General features: G+C 35.3%; 1 protein-coding gene across 11 annotated transcripts in view; it reads left to right on the top strand.

The window, feature by feature from the left end:
* CHD9 (chromodomain helicase DNA binding protein 9) overlaps positions 1 to 26,910 on the top strand; it is a 274,030-nt gene that overhangs the window by 140,686 nt on the left and 106,434 nt on the right. For 6 of the 11 annotated variants that reach the window (XM_074402930.1, XM_074402946.1, XM_010347841.3 and 3 more), the window contains 2 exons: positions 10,822 to 11,153; positions 25,164 to 25,275. In XM_074402930.1, coding sequence (XP_074259031.1) covers positions 10,822 to 11,153; positions 25,164 to 25,275 — 444 coding nt within the window. Of the gene's footprint in view, positions 1 to 9,598; positions 9,682 to 9,705; positions 10,044 to 10,821; positions 11,154 to 25,163; positions 25,276 to 26,910 lie in introns of those variants that run through there. The other 5 variants (XM_074402982.1, XM_074402992.1, XM_074402975.1 and 2 more) reach the window with 2 other exon arrangements.

Below are 26,910 nucleotides of genomic sequence, written 5' to 3'. Positions count from 1 at the left end.
TATATTCATATATATGCATATAGATAAACATGTATATATATTTTGAAAATTGAAAATTTCACCTTTTATTTTACTTAATAATTCAAAGTCATGTTTTTAATTATTTTTAGATTTGAAAAGTTTTATTTTTATAAACTTGGAGGTATAAGTACAGTTGAGATACATGGATTTTTGAATAGTGGTGAAGTTTGGGCATTTAGTATACTCATCATCTAAATAGTATACATTGTACCGAACTGGTAGTATTTTATATCCCTGACTCTGCTCTCGCTCTCCCACCTTTTGGATCCAGTGTCTGTTGTTCTACTCTGTATGTCTGTGTATACTAATTGTTTAGCTCCCACGGGTAGTTTCCATGTAGTTTCTATTCGCTTCTTAACCTACTGTTGTGTGGCTTCCATCTCAGCCACTTCCATCTTGACCATTAAACTATTCTTACTGGAATATCTTTACAGTACCAGAAAGTAAGGAAGTGCTTGAAATATGGTCGGGTTAAAAACACAGGAACCAACTTGAAGGAGCTGTAAATGACCAAAGTTAGGACAGTTTGAACAAGTAAATAATCATAGTGTCAGATTATAACCCATAGAAAGAAATATTGGCCAGGTACAGTGGCTCATGCCTGTAATCACAGCACTTTGGGAGAACAACGTGGGCAGATCATGAGGGCAAGAGTTTGAGATCAGACTGACCAACATGGTGAAACCCCATCTCTACTAAAAATACAAAAATTAGGTGGGCCTGGTGGCACATGCCTATAGTTCCAGCTACTCAGGAGGCTGAGGGAAGAAGATCACTTGAATCTGGGAGGCGGAGGTTGCAGTGAGCCATGATCATGCCACTGCAGTCCAGCCTGGGTGACAGAGCAAGACTCCATCTCAAAACAACAACAGCAACAACAATTAGCCGGGCATGGTGGTGGGTGCCTATAATCCCAGCTACTGGGGAGGCTGAGAATTGTTTGAACCTGGGAGGTGGAGCTGAGATCTGTGAGTCTATACTGGAACAAATGAGTGAATAAATTAAATAAAAAGGGAGAAGAGACAGCTCTTGTTTATGGGAGAATTCCAATTGAAAATGTGGAAGGAATTACGGAAATAGAAACTTTCCATTAGTCAAATACCACAATAATGATTGTTATGGGCAAGAATCAATGAATGCTAGAATTATTGGGCAAATGTATATGGGAAAGAGGATATTTGCATAGTCTCAAAATATCTCCTGGAGATAAATAAATACATAATAAAATATGTATTAATTACAAAAAAGACATTTACGTGGAGAATAAATTGCAGACAATACTTTAATCAAGTAACCAAGGGCAGCATCACCAGTAATAAGACACTGACATCATATACTCCCTGATATGATGTACTGAGAAGAACACAGTATCACATCACACCAATAACAATAATGATACCTAACATCTCTCAGTATTTGTATGCCTGACACCATGCTAAAGCTCTCTGCAAGCATTATCTATTAGGTCTCACAAGAGCCCTATTAGGTGAATACTGTTATCTACATTTTACACTTGAGGAAGTTGAGGCCCAGGTAAATGATGGAACTGGAACCAGAATCCAAGCCTGTCTCAAAAACCCATGCACTTAATCACAGTGTTGTGCTGAGAATAGCTTTTAGTGTTAGGGATAATTTATGGACTGAAAAATTCAGCATATTTAATGTTGTCAACAAGTAGTGAATTTGGTGAGGTTTTGTGATTTGATGTTTTAAAAATATACTTTTGACTTATTTGGAAGCAATAAGTTTGCTTGGAAAAGTGCCACAAACTAATGTAAAATAGGAGATTAAATACTACTTGTTTTTAGATCATGTATGACCTTTTTCGAAACCCATAATATTTTATCAACTATTCTGGCATTTTTATCAAAACCATTTAGCCTCCCTGTGTCTTAAAGTGTGATCCTGTTACTTCTCTCTCTATAATCATTTATTAATTCCGTAATTTGTTCAGCATGAAGTCTAGATATTTTAACACAACCTATAACACTGTTGATAATCTAATCTGTTAATATTTTAGTCCTTGTTATCATTCTCCCACATGCATCTACTTTTCTTGCCATGCCAAACTACTTGTTATTCCAGAGTATAACTTTTTTAATTTCTTTATTATATAAGATTTCAAGTGTACACAGAAGTAAAGTATCTATCTCCCAGCTGCCAACAAGTCATCAATTTATATGGCCACTGTTGCATCTGTATTACCCTCTCAAACATGGCCGTCCCCTCCATGGATGTTTTTGAAGTACATCTCAGTCTTATCATTCATCTAAAAATACGTGGATTTATACCTCTAAAAGACAAAAATTTGGTGGGGAGGGGTGGTTTGGGATTTGTTTTTTTCTTTGAGACATTGTTTTACTGTGTCACCCAACTTGAGTACAGGGGCTTGTAGAGTACATAGCTCACTGCAGCCTCAAGCTCTTAGGCTCAAGTAATCCTCCCACCTCAGCCTCCGAAGCAGCTATGACTACAGATGTGGCACTATCACACTTAGCTAAGTTTAAATTTTTTTTTAAAGAGTGTGTGTCTCATTACATTGCCCAGGCTGGCCTTGAACTTAGGCTTCAAGCAATCCTCCTGCCTTAGTCTCCCAAAATTCTGAGATTAGAGGCATGAGCCACCAGGCCTGCCTTAGATTTTTGTCTTTAAAACAGAACTGAAAAACGAGTTTCACACATAAAAAGATAACCGTAATTCTTTTTGTTGTTGTTTTGTTTTGTTTTGTTTCTGAAAAGCTGTAACCCTAATTCTTACATAATCAAATACCTGGTCAGATTTTCTATTTCTTTAGTTGTTAAGTAAATTTATTTTTGTAGTTGACTTGTTTAGGCCCATATCTAAACTTAGAAAACATAAACGAAATGCAGTGCTCCACATGTTGCATTTTGCTGAGGTCTTTTAAGTTTTTCTCTCTTTTTTTTTCCGTTTTATCGTTCCAATTAGTCTTTTTTACTCTGTGGTTCCCCTTTTTTGTTTTGTTTCTTAACAATTTCTTTGTTGAAGAAACAGAGTCCTTTGTCCTATGGAATTTCCTACACTCTGGATTTTAGTGATTACATCCCCATTTTGCTGATTACATCTGGATTTTGTTGATTGCATTTAACAAGTTCCTTTTTTCCCTGTGCTTCCTGCAAGTTAGATATACATTTTTACTTAAAAAAGAAACAAAACTTGTATGAACATCAACTATTTGCCTGAACTTTTATGTGGATGCTTAAAATAAAGCCAATCCTTAAAAAGTATTACTGTATCAATGCCAATTAAGATTATGACACTTAAAAACAGTCACAGTTATCTAAAAGTGGAAACCTGGGTACTATTGCAAGTCACAAGACGAAAGTAAACCTTTTAATTTTGAACATGACAGTTCACAGATGTGAAGAAAGTGAAGTGAAATAATTGTTCATTTCTGTGAAAAACTCTGAAAACAAATCTAAGGGTAAATTTCAGAAAAAGACTGACATAATTTGCTCTTGGATCAGTTTTTTCCCTTTTCTCTTTAAACACATCTTTATTGATAGTTTGAAGAAAAATGTTGTATGCCTTAAGCATCAGAAGAAACTACCATATTAATATTTGACACATATTACTAAAATTAACTGCAAATCTATTGTTTTTAGGTTGATTTAACATGAATATTTAAGTAAACAATTATGCTTTTATTATTTTTTTAGACAGAGTCTTACTCTGTTACCCAGGCTGGAGTGCAGTGACGTAATCTCAGCTCTCTGCAACCTCCGCCTCCTGGGTTCAATTGATTCTGCTGCCTCAGCCTCCTAAGTAGCTGGGACTACAGGTGTGTGCCACCACACCCAACTAATTTTTTTTTGTACTTTTAATAGAGATGGGGTTTCACCGTGTTAGATGGTCTCAATCTCCTGACCTCATGATTCACCCACCTCGGCCTTTCAAAGTGCTAGGATTACAGGCCTGAGCCACCACGCCTAGCCATGCTTCTATTTTTAAAATAAGAAGACTAAAAACCAACACACCACCTTACAATAAACAATTTAAGAGAAGTAAAAATACCTTGTTAAATTATCTTTATAATACCAAATTACTTTAAAATGCTCTCTTTTTGACTGCAGAGCTTTGAATTCTTTCCTTTCTTGGCTTCCATGAGTATCTCTTCTGATACTCATCTTACCATTCTTGCATTTTCTTCTTGTTTTCCTTCAATAGCTCCTCTTCATCTGCTAGCTCTTGAAACTTGGTGTTTTGGGGTATCACCACTAGTTCTCTTCTGTTATTCTACATTGTCTCTCTAGGCAGATAAACTCATTCTTGCTCAAGGCTTGCTATCTTTCTTCTGTTTTGTGTCCTCTTCCGTTGAAACTTCTATCCACCTAGTCCTCCAAGCCTAAAGCCTAAGGGTCTTCCTGTCTCTTGAGAAAGGTTGGGAGAATTTTAGCTATAATGCGGTTGTATCTCTGTTATTGAAATTCACTGTTCTGTGTTTTATTTTTACTAAGAAATTATATCTGGGACCTTATTTTTTTTCATATTTAAAAAATACATCAAGTAGAACATTTCTTTAGGGGGGTGTGTGTGTGTGTTTAAGTGTAACCTCCAGCACCCCAGCCAGCTAGTAGAGAAACCTATTCTCTGTAGCTGAATGTACGGTAGCCATGTGATCATTTTCCCCTTCTCTTTTTGAAAATTTATAGTTTCTACTTATGTCCACATACAAAATTGATTCAGTAATTTCATTAATACAACTAAAATATTGGAAATGGAGGAACTTCCCAATATGGGGCTTGGGTATATGTGAAATTACTTTACCAGAGGAGAAAGGACCTAAGTCCCCACTCAGATTTTAAAACCTCTAATTTCTTGCCCAAGTCTCTTTGCTTCTTTTCCTCACGAAGGAAAAGGTGAATAACAGGTAGTATGAAAATTTATAATTTTATTAGCAGCATGAAGTTCATCCATAAGGGACTGACACTGTCCCTCTTCTACTCTGTTTTTTTGTTGTTGTTGTTTTCTGTTTTTTTTGTAGTGGGGACAAACACCATCCTCTTTTTGTAGTGGGGATTGACACACTCTATTTGTGTTGTTGCTGTTGTGGTTGTTGTCTGGACCCTTTAAATGTATGTCATGACTTGCTATTATGTCATGACCTGTCTTTGACAAACACTTACACTATAAATCTTTTTTTTTGTTTGTTTTTCTTTTTGTTTTCTTGAGGCAGAGTCTCACTCTGTCACCAGGCACCAGGCTGGAGTGCAGTGGCATAATCTCGGCTCACTGCAATCTCCGCCGCCTGGGTTCAAGCAGTTCTCCTGCCTCAGGCTCCCGAGTAGCTGGGACTACAGGCGTGTGCCACCACACCCAGCTAATTTTTTTTTTTTATTTCTTAGTAGAGACAGGGTTTCACCATGTTGGCCAGGATTGTCTCTGTCTCTTCACCTCGTGATCTAGCCACCTTGGCCTCGCAAAGCGCTAGGATTACAGGCATGAGCCACCGCGCCCAGCCTATACTATAAATTTTTGAGTTTCCCCAATACTGAAATACGATATCTAGGGTCTTCCATATATTCCTCCCAGGTGCTATCAAAGTAATATATCACATATCATCTGTTTTATTACAAGTTTTCTTTTTTAATGAATATTTGGATATGATATTAATACATGTACCTTTTATGTATTTTTTGTTTATATGTTTCTTTGTTTTGAGACAGTCTTGCTCTGTACAGTCGCATAGTACAGTGGCAAAATCTCAGCTGATTACAACCTCTGCCTCTTGGGTTCAAGCCATTCTCCTGCATCAGCCTCCTGAGTAACTGGGATTACAGGCAGATGCCACCATGCCCAGCTGATTTTTTTATTTTTAATAGAGACAGTTTCACCATGTTGGCCAGGCTGATATAGAACTCCTGACCTTAAGTGATCCATTCACCTCAGCCTCCCAAAGTGCTGGGATTATAGACGTGAGCCACTGCACCAGGCCTATTATTTTAATCATACAAGCTCATGGGGAGCAAGGCCTGTGTGTTTATTTTAAATTTTTGAATACTTTGTATTTTGAAACTATTACACTTGCAGAAAAATTGCAAGCATAGTACAAAGAAATTATTTTGCTCCATTTGAATAGGGGGCAGACCTAGTAATCTGTCATCTCCAAAGACTTTGATATGTATTTTCTATGGATAAGAACATTTCCTACATAACCATAATATAACAAGTAGAAAATTAATAAAGCAGGAGCTCTGGGGACTGAGAAGAGGGAAAAAATCCAAAATACAATTAAGTAGATTTGACAGAATTTGATGACTGCTTAGATGGGGGGGAAAGGGCAGAAAAATCATAACGTACATTTGTGTGTGTGAATTGGGAAATGACCAATGTTAAAAATGTTCAGCTTCTTAACACCTCAGTTCATATTCTGTGGGAATATGGCTTTAAAATATTGTATTCTAGTAGCAGAAGAAATACTTGACCATAGATTCTCTACTGTCTGCTATTAAGATTTATTGGTAAACAGTTGAGATTCTGAGTCAGATAATAGAATCTATTGAAAAATTGTATAAGAGAAGTGAGTTATTTTGGAAATCCTCCTAGGTTCTGTGAATAGTGTCAGTGAATTGAGGGTAATGTAAAAGAACAGCAGGAGAATCCACATCTTACATTCCAGCTGACTTCTCTCTCTGAGGATCCAGTCCCAAATTTCCAATTGCTAGAGCTCTCCATTTCAAACTCAGTATTAAAAGAATTAAACTTATTACGTACACATACACGTTCTTTCTCCACTAGGTTTCCTATTTCTTTTACCTTTTCCTTTTTTTCTTTTTTCTTTTTTTTTTTTAAGATGGAATTTCGCTTTCGTCACCCAGGCTGGAGTGCAGTGGCGCAATCTCAGCTCACTACAACCTCTGCCTCCCGTGTTCAAGAAATTTTCCTGCCTCAGCCTCCTGAGTAGTTGGGATTACAGGCATGCGCCATCATGCCCAGCTAATTTTGTATTTTTAGTAGAGACGGGCTTTCTCCATGTTTGGCTGGTTTTGAACTCCTGACCTCAGGTGATCCTCCCTCCTCAGCCTCCCAAAGTGCTGGGATTACAGGCGTGAGCCACCGTACCCAGCCCTCTTTTACTTTTTCTTGGTCGAGAAACCAAGTACTGACTCTTCCGAGCCTCAGCCATGCCCTACCTGTGTCTAGTTGATTTCTATACTTTTGAAAGGCTGCTGGAAAAAAAAATTATCCTAGCTTATTATTGGTATCTCTGAAGTTTTAAGAATGTTACTACTTTCCTTTGTCCTCAAATTAATCTCTGTAAATCATGGTAATTGAACCAAACATGATTAAAATATAGTGGTTAAGAGCATGGTCTCCCTAACGAGACCCCTTGTCTTTTTTTTCTCTCTGTCTTTTTATTTTTTTAATACCCAATTCATGCAGAGACCCCATGTCTTTTAATCCCTGCTCCACTATTCATCTGTTTTATTATGATGTGATCTTGGGCAAGTTACTTCTCTATGCCCCAGTATCCTCATATTATGTGATCTTGGGCAAGTCACTTCTCTATGTCCCAGTATCCTCATATACAAAATGGGAATAACAGTAGTACTTATCTCACAGGGTTGTTTTGAAGATTAATTGAGTCAATATATAGGAAATGTTAGGAATAGTGCCTGGCCCATAGTGAACACTACATTTTAGCTCTTCTTATCATAGTGATTTTTATAATTGTTTGTTCTCTGCTTCATTCTGTCACTTTGTAATGCTACTGTCAGAGTATCTCTTTCATTGGCCAGTCCCTTATCTCCATTATCACTGTAATTACCCTATTATTATTATTATTATTATTATTTTTATTTTTATTTTTATATTTTTGAGATGGAGTTTCACTGTTGTTACCCAGACTGGAGTGCAATGGCACGATCTTGGCTCACAGCAACCTCCGCCTCCTGGGTTCAAGCAATTCTCCTGCCTCAGCCTCCCGAGTAGCTGGGACTACAGGCATCCACCACCACGCCCGGCTAATTTTTGTATTTTTAGTAGAGACGGGGTTTCACCTTGTTGACCAAGATGATCTCAATCTCTTGACCTCGTGATCCACCCGCCTCGGCCTCCCAAAGTGCTGGGATTATAGGCGTGAGCCACGGTGCCCGGCTTTACCCTATTATTAATCAGGATTAAATAAGTTATTACATGTAAAATACTTAGAATAATGCCTGGCACTTAGTAAGTAGTCAGTGTTATCTCATTATTATTATTATTTTCACATTGATGACCTCTCAAGTCAGTCAGATCCTTTCCTTGTCCTTACTTGTCCTCTGCCTTTAATCTCTCGTACTGTCCAGATGGGTCTTTCTAGAGCCCTGTTTAGATAGTGTTGTTTCTCTGTTTTGAGGCCTTTGGTTCCTAAAAGGGGCAGAGGGGGGAGCCCAGTGTTGTCTTATAGTGCTATCAAATGACTAACCAGGACCAACTGAAAAAATGGCATTGATGAAAGGTAAATTTGAATGTTAAAGCAGTGAAATTTTGTTCTAGTGATTTAAGGGCATTGCTTACTAAAATAGAATCAATTTCTATAGAAAGAAAAGTTGTACTGATGTTCAAATTCAATTCAACTTGCTACTTACTTATTTTCAGCAAGGAACTAAACCTACAGTTTTACCTGAAAAATTCATCAGTTCAGTTAAAATAGAAGGTGAGGAGAAAAGATCAGGAAGGTTTTGAGTTATTTATGTTAGGAAAATGTATTCATCTATGTTAAGATGATGAAAAAATTTTAACATTGTTAGTAATTCTTCATAAATAGTTCTCATTTGTTTATATCAAAATTTTAAGCCTCTTTTTATAATTCAAATGAAAATAGCTTCATTTCTCTATTTTCAAAATAACATTGTTAGCTTTTTGTTAGAAAATTTATTAGAAACCTTATCTAGTATCTTAAAGAGAAGTCACTTATTATGGGTTCATTTGCATGACCTGCTCTTTAACCCTTTGCTAATCTTCAGCTATTTTCATATTTTAAATATTTTAGAGTATCTTGGAGAAAAGTGTTTTTCTCCAGTAACAAGTGCGTTGGATTTTGTTTTTTTAAATATTGATAGCCACATAATGCCATTTCACCACAGTTTTAGTTCTCAGGTGATTTTTTAAGATCAGATTTTTATGTATTTTTTAAAAACTTTACTGCAGGAAATGGCAGAGTGAGAGTTAATGTGTTACATGGAGGGAAGAACAGTCCATTGGGGGTTAAATTGCAGAGTCTAATGGAATAATAACTGGTAGCACCATCTGCTGGCCTACTTCCGCAGAAGGAGTCAGTATTTTTAACGACATCTCTAATATTCATGCTGATGCATTTTGATGCTTTGTGCATTCATTTCTTTCTGTGCTTTGTTGGAATCTGGCTATCTGCTTACAGCTATTGAGGAAACTCAGCTTTTTAGGAGTGTTTACAGCCTTTTTCATATCTAAATAGAATGAACAGTAGATATAAACTTGCCAAGGCAGAAATGTGTTGATAAATCAAAATGTGTATTTGTGGAGGGTTATGCATCTCTTGGTTGCAGCTTGCTAAATAGGCCATTTAGGAATCTTCTTTCAATGCTTTTTTCTTGAGCACTGCCTGGGGTGGTGAAAAAGCAGAGGGCAAGCCTTTGTCTGACGCCAAAAATGTCTTCAGTGAAGAGGCCAAGAGGAAGGGTAAGTGAAAGCCTGAATGAGTGGGAGGAGGAGGGGTTCTTTGGGCTAAAAGGCTAATGGGATTGAATAACCTTCCTTATTACTGGCTGCTGCTACGGGAGTCGTACTGCATCGCCATCTTGAGCTTGTTGCTGTTTTCTGGAGTCTTGGTTATTTGTTATAGCCTGTAGGCCTTAAGGTGGCATTTTAGTGAGCGATTCTAAACCCTCCTTCCTTTCCCAGTGCTGCAGCACTGCTATGAAACCTTTGATGAGGCAGGTATAGAAAAAATATCCAGTGAAGCACACTGGAATCAGCATGAAAATGTGTTTGGAAATTCCTGATGGTTTTTTCCTTTGCTATAGTCAGAGGCATGTTTACGGGTAAGAACATAACAAAACTGTGATCTAAGTATATGTGGATGAATGTGTGTTTGAAGAGGAAATTCTTTTTAAAATGCTCTTGATCTGCTTCCTGTGATATTGCTAAAATATTAATAATTTTAATGTAAAACTATAAAACTTGTTTCTTTACCGAATTGCTTGAGCAAAATAATTATGATATAGAAAAAGAAAAAAAAAAAATTCACATTTAACTCTTTCATGGGAAAACTAAAACTTTCTCTAATTTTAAGTATGAGAATGTCTGTTTACTAACTAGCTATGTTGTTGCATTTAAATATTAAATGATTTCAGGTTCTAGTCTTAAAGCAGAGGCTTTATTTTTCTAAAAATCATAATAAACTGTAAGGAGTAATTCTAAATTAAAACTATTTAAAATTGTATTAATAATGTTCAGAATTCAGGAGGGAAGAGGAAAGAAAAGACTTTTATTTCAAATGCACAGAGTATTTATAGGATAAAATTTGAATCAACTATCTTTACAGGACAAAACTTGAATCGACTAACCAAGAATGCCATGAAAATATTAATGAATCTATAGTATCCTTCTTTAACCTTCATTTTTAAAAGTAGCAATTGAGCTGTTTAAATCTGTACTAATTTCTAGATAAGCAAAATGTTTTAAATTTGTTTGTAGCACTCACATATTTGCTCATGTAATTTTACCTCTCTAAGCTTAATTTAAGATTTTAAGATATTTGTGACAATTGTTTCAGATGTACTTTGGTATATTCTATAAAAAATATTTTTATTTCTCTAGCCTCCATCTTCCAAGAAGAGTGATGGTTCTGGGACATATACTAAGTTGCAGAATACCCAGGTGAGGGTCATGTCTGAGAAGAAGCAGAGAAAAAAGGTGGAATCAGAAAGCAAGCAAGAAAAGGCTAATCGTATAATATCAGAGGCCATAGCAAAAGCAAAGGAGCGTGGGGAACGCAATATTCCACGGGTAATGAGCCCTGAAAACTTTCCTAGTGCTTCAGTTGAAGGAAAAGAGGAAAAGAAAGGTAGAAGGATGAAATCCAAGCCAAAGGACAAAGACAGCAAAAAAACAAAAACTTGTTCTAAGTTAAAAGAGAAGACAAAAATTGGGTAAGTTGGTTAAGAATTAAATTTAATTCATTTCAATGTTTTGTTAAAGTTCAACCTGCCTAACCATCTACTTTTGATTTGAGTACATTTACTCCCATATTTAAGTTTTAAATTGCTGGCTACCATGCATGTTTTATTTCCTTGTTGAATGAATTAGATAATATTCCAGGATCTCCCAAATTTTTTGGTTGTATGAATGCAGCTTTTAGTATGTTAATATTATTTAAAGGGATTTAAAGTAGTAAAATATTTCAGTATATTAATCAGGAAAAGGATAAAAACAAGCAAAATGAAATCCATATGTTGTGCCAGTTTCATATTCACTTTCTTTACACAGCATGCATTGAAATTCTTTTTAAGATTCTTTATCTCTTAGTTGTACTTGTACCTCACTGAGCACCTCACAGTTTGGAAACATGAAATGTAATATTTTCTTATAAAACCACAACTTTGGACTGAAGGAAATGGCAAAAAAAAAAAAAAGTAATAACTAATACCATATAAATCAGCAATAAGTAGCTGCTAACTCTTACTGATTTACTTCCATACAGTCTGATTTACTTTATGTAATAAAGAGGTCAAGTGAGGATTAATGCTCCAAGAGAATTATAAGGACAAAGAATTGCTCTAGGAGGATACATTAATCCTATGTATTTTTTGCTACTTACCTATAACATTTTCAAAAAATAAAATACAGTAAATGTTATAATTTGCTTTATAGGTATATTTGCTTAGCAAGCAAGGGTGAACATAACTAAGACAACAGAGTTTAGAATTGTTTTTGCAGGACTGGTTTTTTTTGAGGACTTTATATGGAATTTTACATAAAGTGGTTAATCTGACTTTTCTCTTTTTCACAAGTCCACAACAAAGAATGTCTTTATTATGAAAATCTTCATTTGCTCAGAAATTGTTGATATGTTATACAGATATTTAGAACTAATACAATTGTGTAAATCAAATGAATTCTTAGCATTTTAAATACAAACACCAGATTATTTTGTTCGGTCCTGATACCATTCAGGCCCAAACTATTAAATAATATGGGCTGTCATGTTAAATAGATAGTAATAATACTGATTTTGCATTTTTTTGCAGACAGCTAAAATGAAATTTGAAAGTTTTCTATTCCTTTATATTTTTAGAGGTTTTAGGTATAAAAGTAACTTATTTTTCAAAAACTCTGCCCAGTTTTAATTCAGGAAATCCCATATTTTGTTTTTTGCTGCACCAAAAGTTACTATAATTAAGGTTTCCAGTTTTAACTTGTTCAGAGATCAAGACAGAGTAGAATATTATTTGGAAGAGTAACTTTTTGAAAAACAATGCATAAAACGAAATTGGTTGATAAACTTCAAAAGTTATACTAACTGCCATTTGCTTCAAACTTGGAAGGGAACAGCTAAAGACAAAAGATACCAGAAGTAAATCTGGTTTAAGAAAAAACATTGTATATAAGAGAAAACTAGAAATAATTAAATTCGAGAGAAACACCGATTTTTAGAAAAGTGAATTGATATGTTAAGGGAAATAGTAACACTGAAGTGGAGTAGTGACTTGTTTTGTGATATCTGTATTTTTGTTAAGAGTAGGTAAGTTACTCACAGTAAATTATTTTAATATTGTATAACATTAATTACTTTTTCTAGAGGTAGCAAGCTCTAGAAAACAAAATAAGAATTGTACTAGAAATGATATTTTTTTCTGTTTTGGCTAAATACGTGATAAATATTGAGTAGTTGCTAGAAAAGGAAAATTGATGAAAATATAGGCCTTTTTGATAGAAGAATTCATAAGTTGAATGCAGATAAGTAGAACTGAAGTTTGTTTTTTATTAAGCTGTTGGAGTAAAACAGTAGTATCTTATTTATATTAGTCAAAGACAAAAATTATTATCATATTGGAGGAAAAGGCATAGTTAGAATAAATGAAATTCATATACAATCCAGAATTCTGGTATTAGCCAATTGAAGTACTTCATTACTGTGCCTTCCAGTAAGCCCCTATACTTTGTAATTTTTAAATTTTGTGATTTAATTTTTGGATGAAGAATCATTTAAATAATGTTCAGTTGCATTATTTCAACTAGCACCATTTTATGATATATTAAACATTTCACTTAAAATTATTTTTCTATTAATTTTAGAAAAATTGGGCTGTTGCTAATATCAAATTATTGACATGAGTTAGTTTGGAAAGCAGTACAGCTTAACCAACAGCAGTGTAAAATATAAATTTAAAAAGTAACTAAATTTGTAAACAGTAATTTATAGTTGATGTCATTTATTTAACCCATATATGTGATTTGATATAATCTAGGAAAACTAATTTGAAGAAAAGCAATACTGCCCTGTTTGCTAATGTGCTTGAAACCTTTTCGTTGTCACTTTTGTAGATTAACTTTTTTTTTTCCAATGCAAAGAGTAGAATGTCCTTTTCAGAGTACTTTCTTAGAGTCTCATTTAATTTTTATAATCTGTGAGTTAGATTGGGTATACAGTGTGATAATGGGGTTAAATTATTTGGCTCTGGAGCCAGTTGCATTTGTTCAGATCCCAGTTTTATCACTTTCAAGCTGGGTAACCTTGTACAAATAGCTAACCGCCTCACGCTTTAGGTTTCTCCTCTGTAAAATGGGGATAGGATAGTACTTGCCTCATAGTATTATTTTGAGGACTAAATCAAATAATAACATATAAAACTGTACCTGGAATATGTTTAGTGCTCAGTAAATGTTAGTCATTGTTTTCTGAAAACATAAATAACCTAGCTATTTAAGGAAAAGGCCAAGGCCAGGAGCCACACCCTTTCCTTCAAGCCTATACTCATTCAGCTATCTCAGTTCTTTCCATTAAGGCTCTGTTCCTAAATATGATCAGCTTAAAAATTAAGCGGAAAAAAAACAGTTGCTACTTGTTGAGAGGGAAAAATAGATTAACTTATTAATGGCTATTTTGACATTACCATGCTTCTGTTGATCAGGTTAGCCAAAGTAGCATTTAGGATAGATAAATTTAATTTGACATGTGCCTGGAGTTTGAGGGAGTTGCTCGTGGTTATGTGGAAGGGTATGAGTTGAAATGGAAATGCAAGTGCAAAATGAAGGGTGAGATAGGCCTGGAAAACTTTTATCTGCTTTGGTGTATTTTATGATCTTGGCAGTCAGGTTCTAAAAGCTGCCTTACCTACAAAATAGTATTCCTTCAATAATAGTGGGTACATAATAGATGTTCCATGAATGGAATGGAATGAATTTTATGGAATCGATGGATAGATGGATGGTTAAATTTTAAATTATACCAAAGGGTTGAACTTGTTAAATTGAAAACAGAAATGGAAGCTAATCCATTCATAAAACCCCAGGGATATAACTAGTAGTTTAGTAATAGTAGAGAGTTAGGATGAATTTTACTAATTTATTTTAGAAGCTAAGATATCCAGTAGAATTTTCTTATGGCCCTGTTTGGTTTTAGATTATGGAATGGGATTTCACATGATTTGATAAAAGTATTTTTAAATCTATGATTTATTACTTTGACATTTAAATTACGTTTCCATGTTGTCACTTAGAATTTACTTGTGTTATAGATTACCTGGCTGACATAAGTAGAAAGCTTTTGGTTACTTACAAATTTTCTCATAGCCCTATAAATTCAATCAGTTATTATCCTTTATGATTAAACTCTTTTCCTTTTTGTATTAACCATAATTATCCTTTGTATGTGTTACAGGAATAGTAGTTGTCGGGTACTACAGTAGCTTTTAGTTAAAACAGAACATGTCTAAATTTGGAGATGTTTATCAAACTCTAGTAGAAATTAAGTCATGTTATGAAGAAAAACAATAAAACATTAATTTAGATCTCAAAATGATACTGTGCCTGTGTTTGCTGTAATCTTGAACCTCCAAGAAGGAAGGAGGAAAATAACATTTATTAATTACATGCTATCATATATATTCACATATGTATAGGTGTGTATTTTTAACAAAACTAGCATGCATGTCCACAAGTATGTTTTTAGAGAGATATTGTCATCTATATAATAAAATCTAAAGGAAAAAGAAGATAATATCTGAGAGAAAAATAAGATACATCATTAGAAATTGTCACTTCATAGTTCTTGTTAATAAAGTGACATATGAGGTCCTGCTTGCAAAGTTTTCAAAACAGTAGGAATTTTGCAATAATATATGCTTGCATTAAATATAAATATGTTAATTGTTTATTGGTATATGATAAATGAAAGAGTGGTTGTCAAAATGCATGTTATACATTTATTATGAATTTTTGATTGTTAGACATACCATTCATTAGTAGTATTCATGTAAGTTCTAGGTTTTTTAAAGCCAAGCAGATAAAATGTTTTACTGATTTTACTGCTTGCATGTAAATTACAAAACTTAGTAAAAATCTGAAACATCTTCATCCTCAGAAACAGTTGATATGTGTGTAACTTATTGTAACTAATTTCAAATAAGATTAACAGTTCTAGGCTGGGCACGGTGGCTCATGCCTATAATCCCAGCGCTTTGGGAGGCCAAGGCGGGTGGATCACCTGAGAGGTTGGGAGTTCGAGACCAGCCTGACCAATATGGAGAAACCCCATCTCTACTAAAAATACAAAATTAGCTGGGCATGGTGGTGCATGCCTGTAATCCTGGCTATTCAGGGAGGCTAAGGCAGGAGAATCACTTGAACCCAAGAAGTGGAGGTTGTGGTGAGCCAAGATAGAGCCATTGCACTCCAGCCTGGGCAACAGGAGTGAAACTTTGTCTCAAAAAAAAAGATTAACAGTTCTGTTTTTGAGAATGGTACCTTTATATGAATTATGCCAGTAAGATTTATCATTGGCAAATAGATGTATCATATTTTATTGAGTCTAAGGTGTCATTGATTATAAGACAGACACACCATTAATTTTGTGTGTCAGTAGAAGGCAAAAAAATATTGCCAGTTAACACTATGGCATGTCATTGATTATTAAAATGATTCCTGATTGCAGAGATGTTAATATGTAAAAAACAATACATACCTTTTAAGAATTCAACTGTACTAATAAATGTATTGACTGATTAATGCTTAGCTAATAACTTGAATTCTTAGTTCTTTTTTACATGAAATTTCTCAGTAAATTCAGCCTTTCTGAAAAAAAAAAAAAAAAAAAAGATGTCCAATTTTAAACAGGAAGTAATAGTCCAAGTTCCTAAAAGCTTATATAATACAACATAACTTTCACATATTTAAGGATTAGAGTTTTAACTCCCTTTTTAAAACTAGCTTGTTTTTCCAAGATGAATTTAAGCTGGGGTCTTGAGTTGAACTTTAAATGGGCATCATTTCACTAAGTTAAAGGTGTGTGTGTATGTTTTTTAAGTTTGTATTTGAGGACTTAAAAATAGCCTTGCAAAGAAAAAATAATGTGACGTTGTATTTTTTCTTGTTTTCTTCTCTTATGATGAATTGGGTGTATTAATTACAACAAATTGACTAATTGGGTAAGATTCATTGTTTGTTCAATTATTGCAATGAGAGAATCAACAGGGGGCAATAACAGATTGATGCAGTGTAGAATGCAGCTTGTTTAACGACAAGTACTACTAATACATTGGCAGGATTGAAATAAGTGTATAAATTATATCTGAAAATCAAATATAGACACATCAAGTTTAAACATTGTGGTTTTCTACTGCCTATACTTACCAAATGAATTAACATTTCAAATTCATACTTTAGTTTGAAATTTCCTTTGGCTGTCAGAAACAACCCATGTTTTGATATTTAGGTTTTTTTCCTTGCCTTAGTATCTGTTGCCGGATTTTACTAACATTGATAACAGATCCTTTAATGTTTTTATGAACAAAATTTACATAAAGCTTTTTATTATTAACATACTCTGTATCACTTTGTTGCTTTTCTTTGGGGAGACTTCTTAGAATAGCAAACTATCATTTTATTTGAAGCATATCTTTATAATGAAATTGTATTCTAGTATATAATGTAGTAAACTCTGTAATCCATGATGGAAAAATGGAGTGCTCTATAGCAAAAAAGTGCTTAACTGATTTTATTTTTTTTACTTCTGAAACGTCTGATTTCCTTCAGATAATGTTTATTGCTATCTGTTGTCGTTGTATAGATAATAGAGATTTCTGGTTTTATGAGAGTCAGGTAAATTTTAATCTTTAAAATTTACTAAAAGATAATGTGGTTCATATTTATCTTTAGTCATTATGTTTACTGATATTAAATATCTGTTGACTGGTTGAAGTGTATGTGTCATTTTAAAATCTATAAGATGTGTTGGAAATCATAATCTAGGAATAAAAGGATCATGTTTTGGAGCTGAACACTGCCTGTCTGTGTGGTGAGACCAATACCTACCTGCCTTGCCTATCTCAAAGTTTTTCTCAGAATCAACTGAGATATTGTAGGCAAAGGCACTTTAAAATTTATAAAACACTTTACAAAGTATAGAACACTTTCAGAGGCATTCTATAAATATAAAATAGTTGTATTATCCTGAATATTTGTTCCTGGAGTTTTCTATACTAATTTTACTCTCTGAGCCAGTGGTTCCCAAACCTGGTAGGGCACCAGAACTCTTGTGGAATATTTTTAAATTCATACTGGAGTCCTAGTTTCTAGATCAGAATCCTGGGTTTGGGACCCACAAATCTGGTTAGGTTATTTTTTATTTTGAAGTAATGTCAGAAGTACAAAAATAGGTCAGAGTTCCCTTAGGCTCTTCACTCACCTTCCTCAAATGTTAACATCTTATGAACCATGGCACCATTATCAAAACCAGGAAATAAACATTTTAATAATTCTATTAACTTAAATGCAGACCTCATGCAAGTTTTGTCAGTTCCCTTTTGTTGGCCAGGATCCAATTCAGGATCCCACATTTCATTTTGTTGTCGTATCTTCTTAGTTTCCTTCTGTTTAGGATAAACGCCTCAAGACTTTTTTCTTTTATGATGTTTTCATTTTTGTAACATACTGGCCAGTTTTTTGTAGAATGTATGTCAGTTTGAGTTTGTTTGCATTAAGAATCTGTATTTTATTTTATTTTTGAGACAGAGTCCTGCCGTGTCACCCAGACTGGAGTGCAGTGGCACAATCTTTGTTTACAGCAACCTCTGCCTCCCAGGTTCAAGCAGTTCTCCAGCCTCAGCCTCCCAAGTAGCTGGGATCACGGGCATGTGCCAGCATGCCTGGCTAATTTTTGTGTGTGTGTTTTTTTTTTTTTTTTTTTTTGAGACGGAGTTTCGCTCTTGTTGCCCAGGCTGGAGTGCAATGGCGCGATCTCGGCTCACCACAACCTCCACCTCCTGGGTTCAGGCAATTCTCCTGCCTCAGCCTCCTGAGTAGCTGGGATTACAGGCACGTGCCACCATGCCCAGCTAATTTTTTTGTATTTTTAATAGAGACGGGGTTTCACCATGTTGACCAGGATGGTCTCAATCTCTTGACCTCTTGATCCACCTGCCTCGGCCTCCCAAAGTGCTGGGATTACAGGCTTGAACCACCGCACCCGGCCTTAATTTTTGTATTTTTAATAGAGATGGGGTTTTGCCAGGTTGGCTAGGCTGATGTTGAACTCCTGACCTCAGGTGTTCCTTTCTTCTTGGCCTCCCAAAATGTTGGAATTACAGGTGTGAGCCACCATGCCTGGCCAGAATCTGTATTTTAAATAGCTTTCATGAAGGCTTCCTTAAATATGTAGGCACTACTGATTTGATACCAACCTAATTAATTGTGCCTCTTTGTACTATTACCTAGATACCATTTTCGAACCTATACTAAATTGATAAGATATTTAGTTTTCAAGGTTCAATGTAAATAACCCTATTTTTAATATCTTTCTCTCTAGATAAATAGATACATCATTTAATTTTTTTTTTTTTTTTTTTTTTTTGGAGACGGCATCTTGCTCTGCTCTGTTGCTCAGGCTGGAGTGCAAGTGGCATGATCTTGGCTTACTGCAACGTTGGCCTCCTGGGTTCAAGCGATTCTTCTGCCTCAGCCTCCTGAGTAGCTGGGATTACAGGCACACTCCACCTTGCCCAGCTAATCTTGTATTTTTAGTAGAGATGGGGTTTCACCATGTTGGTCAGGCTGGTCTTGAACTCCTGACTTCATGATCCCCCGGCCTCCCAAAGTGCTGGGATTACAGGCATGAGCCATGGTGCCTTGCCTTGTTTTATTTTTTTAAAATGTATAATATTTTATAGAAATAGGATTTCACTTCATTGCCCAGTCAGGCCTCAAACTCGTAGGCTCAAGTCATCCTCCCACCTCAGTCTACCAAGTAGCTAGTACTACAGGTACATACCACTATGTCTGACTTATACTCCTTCCTCCTTCCTTCCTCCCTTCTTTCTTTCCTTCCTTCTTTTCTTCCTTGTTTCTTTCCCTCCCTCTCTCCCTCCCTCCCTCCCTCCTTCCTTCCTTCCTTCCTTCCTCCCTCAGAATAATTGTTTTTGAAAAAATCTAATTTTAAAATGCCACTAGAATTATATCAGTCAAGATGATTTCAGAATTGACTTTTTTCCTATCATGGTAATGTACCCTTTTTATATCAAAAAGGCATGTGTAACATTTTGGACTTAAAAGGTTTAGTAGGAAAATACTGTATATCTGAAATATCTCTTAAAAGTTAGAATCTGATAAAAACTTGCATGGGTTGTTAAAAATGACTAATGAGTTTGTGAAATAAGATGCCATTCCAGACATGTAAAACAATTTTGGAAGAATAATACAGAATATGTGGAAAATAAAGTGAAAGTTGCTTTTTTTGTTTTTAAGTAAAATTTTCAAATAATTAGCATAACAAAAGGCTTATCTAAGGTGTGACAGGAAATGTTTTATATAACCTATCCCTACCACTCCAAAGGGCAAGTGTTTAAGATTTACTTAGTAGTTAGTATTTATTTATTAGTATTTCTTTTCTAGAGATTTAGGTAAAATTTATCTATAAAGATAATGGTTAAGCACATTAGTCCTTTGTCCATAGAGAATCTTCATTAAATCCCCTTATGCTACTGTAAAGGAATAGCAGAACCAGTTCATAGTCATTTATAAATTTTAAAAAATATTTGAATATCTGTTTCTCATTTCATTCAAGATTTTTTTTTTTTTTTTTTTTTTGAGACGGAGTTTCGCTCTTGTTGCCCAGGCTGGAGTGCAATGGCGCGATCTCGGCTCACCACAACCTCCGCCTCCTGGGTTCAGGCAATTCTCCTGCCTCAGCCTTCTGAGTAGCTGGGATTACAGGCAGGTGCCACCATGCCCAGCTAATTTTTAGTATTTTTAGTAGAGACGGGGTTTCACCATGTTGACCAGGATGGTCTCGATCTGTTGACCTCGTGATCCACCCACCTTGGCCTCCCAAAGTGCTGGGATTACAGGTTTGAGCCACCGCGCCCGGCCCCTCATTCAAGTTTTAATTCATTGGAATTTGAGTCTTTAAGCAGCCGCATAAGATATTGCATCCAAATGTGCATTCACGTAATTCATTTAGCTTACCGAACATTGAGAAAATAACTTTTTAAGAAATATATGAAGGATATTAATAGGCAGTGATTTCCATTTCATAGGAGGTTATTATTTAAACAACTACATTCTTTGTGTGTTGTTCTCTTCTACAAACTAGTTGAAAATACACATTTAGGTTGGAGATTGATAGCAAGTAGGAGAAAGTATCAAATACGTATTTTTACTACCCAGTTTTATTTAGTATTGTCCCTGACTTTGCCATTAAAAATCATGTGCACCAGTGCCTTAGGATGTAGCAAATATTTAGAAGCAGAGTAATGGATTTCGTTAGGAGGAGGTTCTTACTGGGACAGTCATGAGAGGGTGTTTCTGGGAAACTAATAACGTCTTGTTTCTTGATCTGGGAGCTGGCTACACAAGTATTTTCAGTTTGAAAAGATTGAGCAGTGCTGTTATGTGTGCACTTTTCTGATTTTACATTATACTTTAATATTAGTAGACTTGCACTGATAGGGTTATGGAAAATGAGAGATTGGATTGGGGGGCATTTTGAGGTTGTGATACCTATGAGATACCCATATGGATATGTCTAATAAGCGATTAGTTATTGAATGTGAAGCTTAGGGGAAAGATCTGAACTAGAGATAAGAGATTTGAGGATCTTTAACTTTTAGGTGGTAGTTAAGAATAGATTAAATGAGGCCGAGCGCGGTGGCTCAAGCCTGTAATCCCAGCATTTTGGGAGGCCGAGGCGGTTGGATCACGAGGTCAAGAGATCGAGACCATCCTAGTCATCATGGTGAAACCCCGTCTCTACTAAAAAAAAAAAAATACAAAAAATTAGCTGGGCATGGTGGTGTGTGCCTGTAATCCCACCTACTCAGGAGGCTGAGGCAGGAGAATTGCCTGAACCCAGGAGGCGGAGGTTGCGGTGAGCCGAGATCGCACCATTGCACTCCAGCCTGGGTAACAAGAGCGAAACTCCGTCTCAAAAAAAAAAAAAAAAGAATAGATTAAATGAAACCTCTCAGGGGCAGTATATAGAGAATGAAGATGGCTGAAAACAGAACTTTGAGAAAAACCAAAGTTTAAGAGGCTGGCAGAGAAGAGTTGTCAATGACTGAATCCTATGGAAAACTAACATTCGAAGAGTAGATGCAGGAATAAGAGCCAAAATTTAGTAAAAGCAAGTTTAGTGAGACCCAGAAGAGTCTTGTGTCAGGGAGCCAAGAAGGGTGCCACAAGGTAACAGTTACCTGTTACATGTGAAGACTTTTTAAAGTTCGGTTGGATTTGCCATTTTAAAGGTCTTTTGAGTCCTTAGGCATGAGGAGTTCAGGCTTTGGAATGAAGCATATTTAGTTTCTATCTCTATTCTTACTACCTGTGTGACTTTGAACAAGTTATTTAACTTCTCTAACCCTCAATTTCCTCTTGTAAAATAATAGTACTTGCCTTTCCAAGTTGTATGAACCTCAAGTGAGAGAATGCATATAAAGTCAGCACAGAGACTGACTCATAGTAAACACTGAATAAATGGAAGCTGTAAATATTAAAAGGAGTTTTTAAGAGTTGAGATTTTAGTGGGTTGAGGAATGAAACGGAAGTGACTCTTGAGAACTGTGGATACAAAGGAGGAAGAACAAGATCATATGGTATCTAACAGTAAATATAGCCTCAATGCAGATTTTTATTTTAAGAAAGAAACTAGAGAAGAAAGGGGACTAGAACAGAGAGGAAGTAAACAGTGAAAGTGGCAAGAGGGAATGAAGTGTAACTGTGGTTTGTTCCTTTATGTTGTTTTGGAATATCTGTGTTCCCTCTGATTTCTTGCTTCCAATGTAAGCTGTATTTCTTACTGTTATTTGCTTTCTTCACGTATTCAGAACAGTGCAGATGAGATACCAAGTAAGAATTTCCGTTATTCTGTTGAATGTGGTAATCATACCGATACAAGAATAATATAGGGAAAAATCATTCTATAACTTTTTCTTGCCTCAAGTCTAGTCATCCAGTCAATAACTGAGTTCTGTTGGTTCTGCTTTCACAATAAAAGGTTATATCTTTCTTTACCTCTTCATCCACATTCCCACAGCACTAGATTACACTCTCTCCTCTGAATTGCCATTTACCTTATCATTGGTTTCCCTGCCTTGCATTTCACTTCTTTGTCATCACATTACCCCCTTGCTTACAGTACTTATATCTTGCAAATGCTTTATTTTTTCCATTTATTCAAAGTAACTTACTACGTATTCATTAAACATTTGTTGCCAGTGATGAACAAGACAGATTCCTTTCAAATTCCTGCTCTTAAGAGCTTAAAAGTTGGCCTTAAAATGTGAACTACGTGTGTGTCTGTGATCTTCACCCTTTCTGGTTGTCCAGCTGTCTGCTGCCTTCTTCTGGGTACTCTTTATGTTCCTGTCATATTACCACTGAATATTCTCCTTACTCTTCTGTGGTATTCATTCCCCTGCCTGGAATGTACTCTACCACTTCTTTCACTTCCTGTTAAACTTCCTTTCATCATATCAGATGTTATGTATTCTGTAAAGCCCCCTTTACTCTTTTTTTTTTTTTTTTTTTTGAGATGGAGTCTCGCTCTGTTGCCAGGCTGGAGTGCAGTGTCGTGATCTCGGCTCACTGCAACCTCTGCCTCCCGGGTTCAAGTGATTCTCCTGCCTCAGCCTCCTGAGTAGCTGGGACTACAGGTGCGTGCCACCACGCCCAGCTAATTTTTGTGTTTTGGGTAGAGATGGGGTTTCATCATGTTGGCCAGGATGGTCTCAATCTCTTGACCTTGTGATCTGCCCGCCTTGACCTCCCAAAGTGCTGGGAGCCACTGTATCCGGCCACTGTACCCGGCCCCCCTTTACTCTTTAATAAGCGTGGACACTTCTTTCTTTGTGTTCACATTGCATCCTGTGCTAACCACCACTTTGGCATTTTAGCTGTGATCATAATCTAACTATGATACTTTAAGGTTAGGAAATGTGTCACTATATTTTCAAATCCTAGAGCCTAGGAAAGTGCTTGGCATACAATAATTAGAAGTTGTTAGCATTAGTTGAGAAATTATTATGTATCAAGACTGTGCTAGGAGCTAACATACATTGTCTCACTTAATTCTCAGCAACAGTAGTTACTATGATATCCCTATTTTCCAGGCAAGGAAACTAAGGCTAAAAGACATCAAGTAATTTGCCCAGTGTCTCACAGATAGGTACACAGTGGAATCAGGGTTTAAATCTTTGACCCTGTGATTTCAAAGTACATGCTCTTAACCTCCAGATTCTCCTACATTAATAAATAGTTGTTGAAAGAATTCTGATATCTTTTTGATAAATCATATCCGAAAGTATTTGGGATATTTTCAGTTTTTATAATACAGTTACTTAAAATAGTCTACTGCTGATTAATAATTACTGTCATTTAAGATCATGCCCCTGCATCTGTTGAAGCAGATAAGAAACATAAGAGTTATATATTTATACCTCTAATCAAGACAAAAAAAAACCCACTTTCTATTTTAGATAGCTCCGTCTGGTGTGTATGTATGTAAATATCGATATATATAAACATACATATATAAAGATACACTGACACATACATGCTATAGGAATATAAAACATAATAGTTCTTATCCTTAGGAATATAGAGTACTGCTAAGATAAGCCTTAACATAAATGAAAGAATTACAGAACAACTAATTATTAAAGTGTCTTAAGTAATATTCTGCTGTAGAGTAGAAAGAATTACAGGCTTTTAACGAATAGGGGGATTCAAGGATATAAGTGGAATCTGAAATTAATAAGGGAAAAAAATCTGTCATTCCAAATCTGCAAGATAAAATAAATACAGTTATGTCACCTCACATTTTTCCTATGAAAAGTAATCTTGAGCCTAAAAAACAAGTGACAAAACTTAACTGCCTTTTTTTTTAACCCACTAAATGTATTTATTTATTTGTTTGTTTTTTGAGATGGAGTTTCACTCTTGTTGGCCAGGCTGGAATGCAATGGTATGGTCTTGGCTCACTGCAACCTCTGCCTCCTGGGTTCAAGCAATTCTCCTGCCTCAGCCTCTCAAGTAGCCGGAATTACAGATGCCTGCCACCATGCCTGGCTAATTTTTGTATTTTTATTAGAGACGGTGTTTCACCATGTTGGCCAGATTGGTCTCGAACTCCTGACCTCAGGTGATCCGCCTACCTTGGCCTCCCAAAGCACTGGGATTACAGGTGTGAGCCACTGCACCTGCCCTACTTGACTGCCTTTTTGTGTTTAAAAGTACATTAATTGTACTTCCAAAAATAGAATTGGATGGTGTTTGTTCCATTAAAATAGAGTTTATGTTTTGAAAATGTCAACATGGATTTCAGGATAGTTATCATCCTTGGTTGGACATGCAAGTGATATAAAGTGGAAGAAAGTTTGTCATGACAAGCTTAATTAAATTTAGGAAAATTCAAAGAATTCTTACTTTTTATTCTTTTCCTCTTAAAACAGCAAACTCATTATTACATTGGGTAAGAAACAAAAAAGAAAGAATGAGTCTTCAGATGAAATATCTGATGCAGAGCAGATGCCACAGCATACATTAAAAGATCAAGACTCTCAAGTGAGTATTACAACTTTTTTCTAGAAATAAAACACTATTAGAATTATTTAGTTAGCATAATATTGCCTTGTAGATATTTACACTTTAGTTTAGAAGTAAAAATACATTTTGTAGTATGGTAGAAATTGTAAGGTAGCATTATTACAATATGCTCCTGGTAGTATTACCATAGAATATTAGATGTGGGAGGAAACTAACATATCCTCTCCGACCCCTCATTGTTCAGATAATGAAACTGAAGCCCAGATAGGTTAAGTAACAATACAAAGTCCTTGATGGCTTTTAGCATAGAGGAGTATTTAATAATATTATCCTGTGCTTATAGAGTGCTTTTGAATGAACTTGATGGACATAGTAATTTTTTAAATCACATACAAACAACAGAGCAATAGATTGAATCATTCCTAGAAATAATTCCTTTGATCTGCTTCTGTGAAGAAAAGATAACTGATTATATTAAAAATTCCCTAACATAGACAGAAGAAATACTGTTGCATTTTGCCTTTTTTTTTTTTTTTTTTTTTTTTTTTTTTGGAATAGGTGGATATTCAAAATAACCCTGTGAAGTTAAAATTATATATAGGGAAGGTCATAATAATTCAGGCCACCCTCTGCTCTCTAATAATTAAAGTATGACTGTAGGCCATAGGGGTGGTGGCAGTTGTGAATTATGGGGCCAGAAAGCCCCTGAATGGCCTTTCTTCTTCCTTATGCAGCTTCTTATCCAATGGGAGAGTAGTGGCTCAAGGCTCCTGGGCTGCTGCAAGAGTTGAGGTAAGGGCAGTGACTGAAGCTCCTTAATATTACATGGCCTGGCTTTTTTATCATATGTTATCCTTAACTTAGGCAAACTTACATTTAATTTATACCATATGATTAAATTTAGTTAAATTTTTTGCTGGAATAATGCTGGCCATTTTTCCGTTATGTAATTACCAAACAATGAAATGGTAGGCTAGGTCAACATGAACATTTCTTCCATGTTTTTCACTGTAGTATTAGGTTGTTTTGACAGATGTGTTGCTTTAACACACACAAAAAAATGGTGAAGGTAAAAATATTTTCTAATAATTATAAATCTATATTATTGATATATTTGATTGTGTCATTATATAAATGTTGAAAAGGTCTATGTAGCTTTCCACCACATTGGAAACTAATTAAGGTTTGGAATCGGTAGAAATCTTAAAATGTGATTTGGTATTTAATTTTGTTACCTTTAATCTTAATAGAGAATATCCCAGTAGTCCACCTATATTTAGAGACCTAAATTAAAAAGAAAAATACTCCTGTAACAGATTATACTATAAGGATTATTATAGGAAACAAGTTCAATGTTAAAACAGTGAAGTAGTATATTAATAATTTAAAACATGCTTCTGACTTCCTATGTAAAGTGCTATGGGCTGATCTGTTGAAGCCATTAAGACTTAAGAAGCTAAAAATAAGAAATTAGAAGGGACAATTTATCAAGATTTTAAGTTGTGCTTTAAAAAACATCATGGAGAAAGAAAGCCAGAAAAAGCACATGCCAAAAATATGGACATCAGATTCTTTTTTATGTTTTTAAGCTAGTAGTGATGTATGGCAGAGAAAGATAATTGGTGAGATGATACCTTATTTGGCTTTACCTAA

Source organism: Saimiri boliviensis, chromosome 1, assembly GCF_048565385.1.
Source record: "Saimiri boliviensis isolate mSaiBol1 chromosome 1, mSaiBol1.pri, whole genome shotgun sequence".
NCBI classification, from domain to species: Eukaryota; Metazoa; Chordata; class Mammalia; order Primates; family Cebidae; genus Saimiri; species Saimiri boliviensis.
This window is presented reverse-complemented; position numbering and strand designations above follow the sequence as displayed.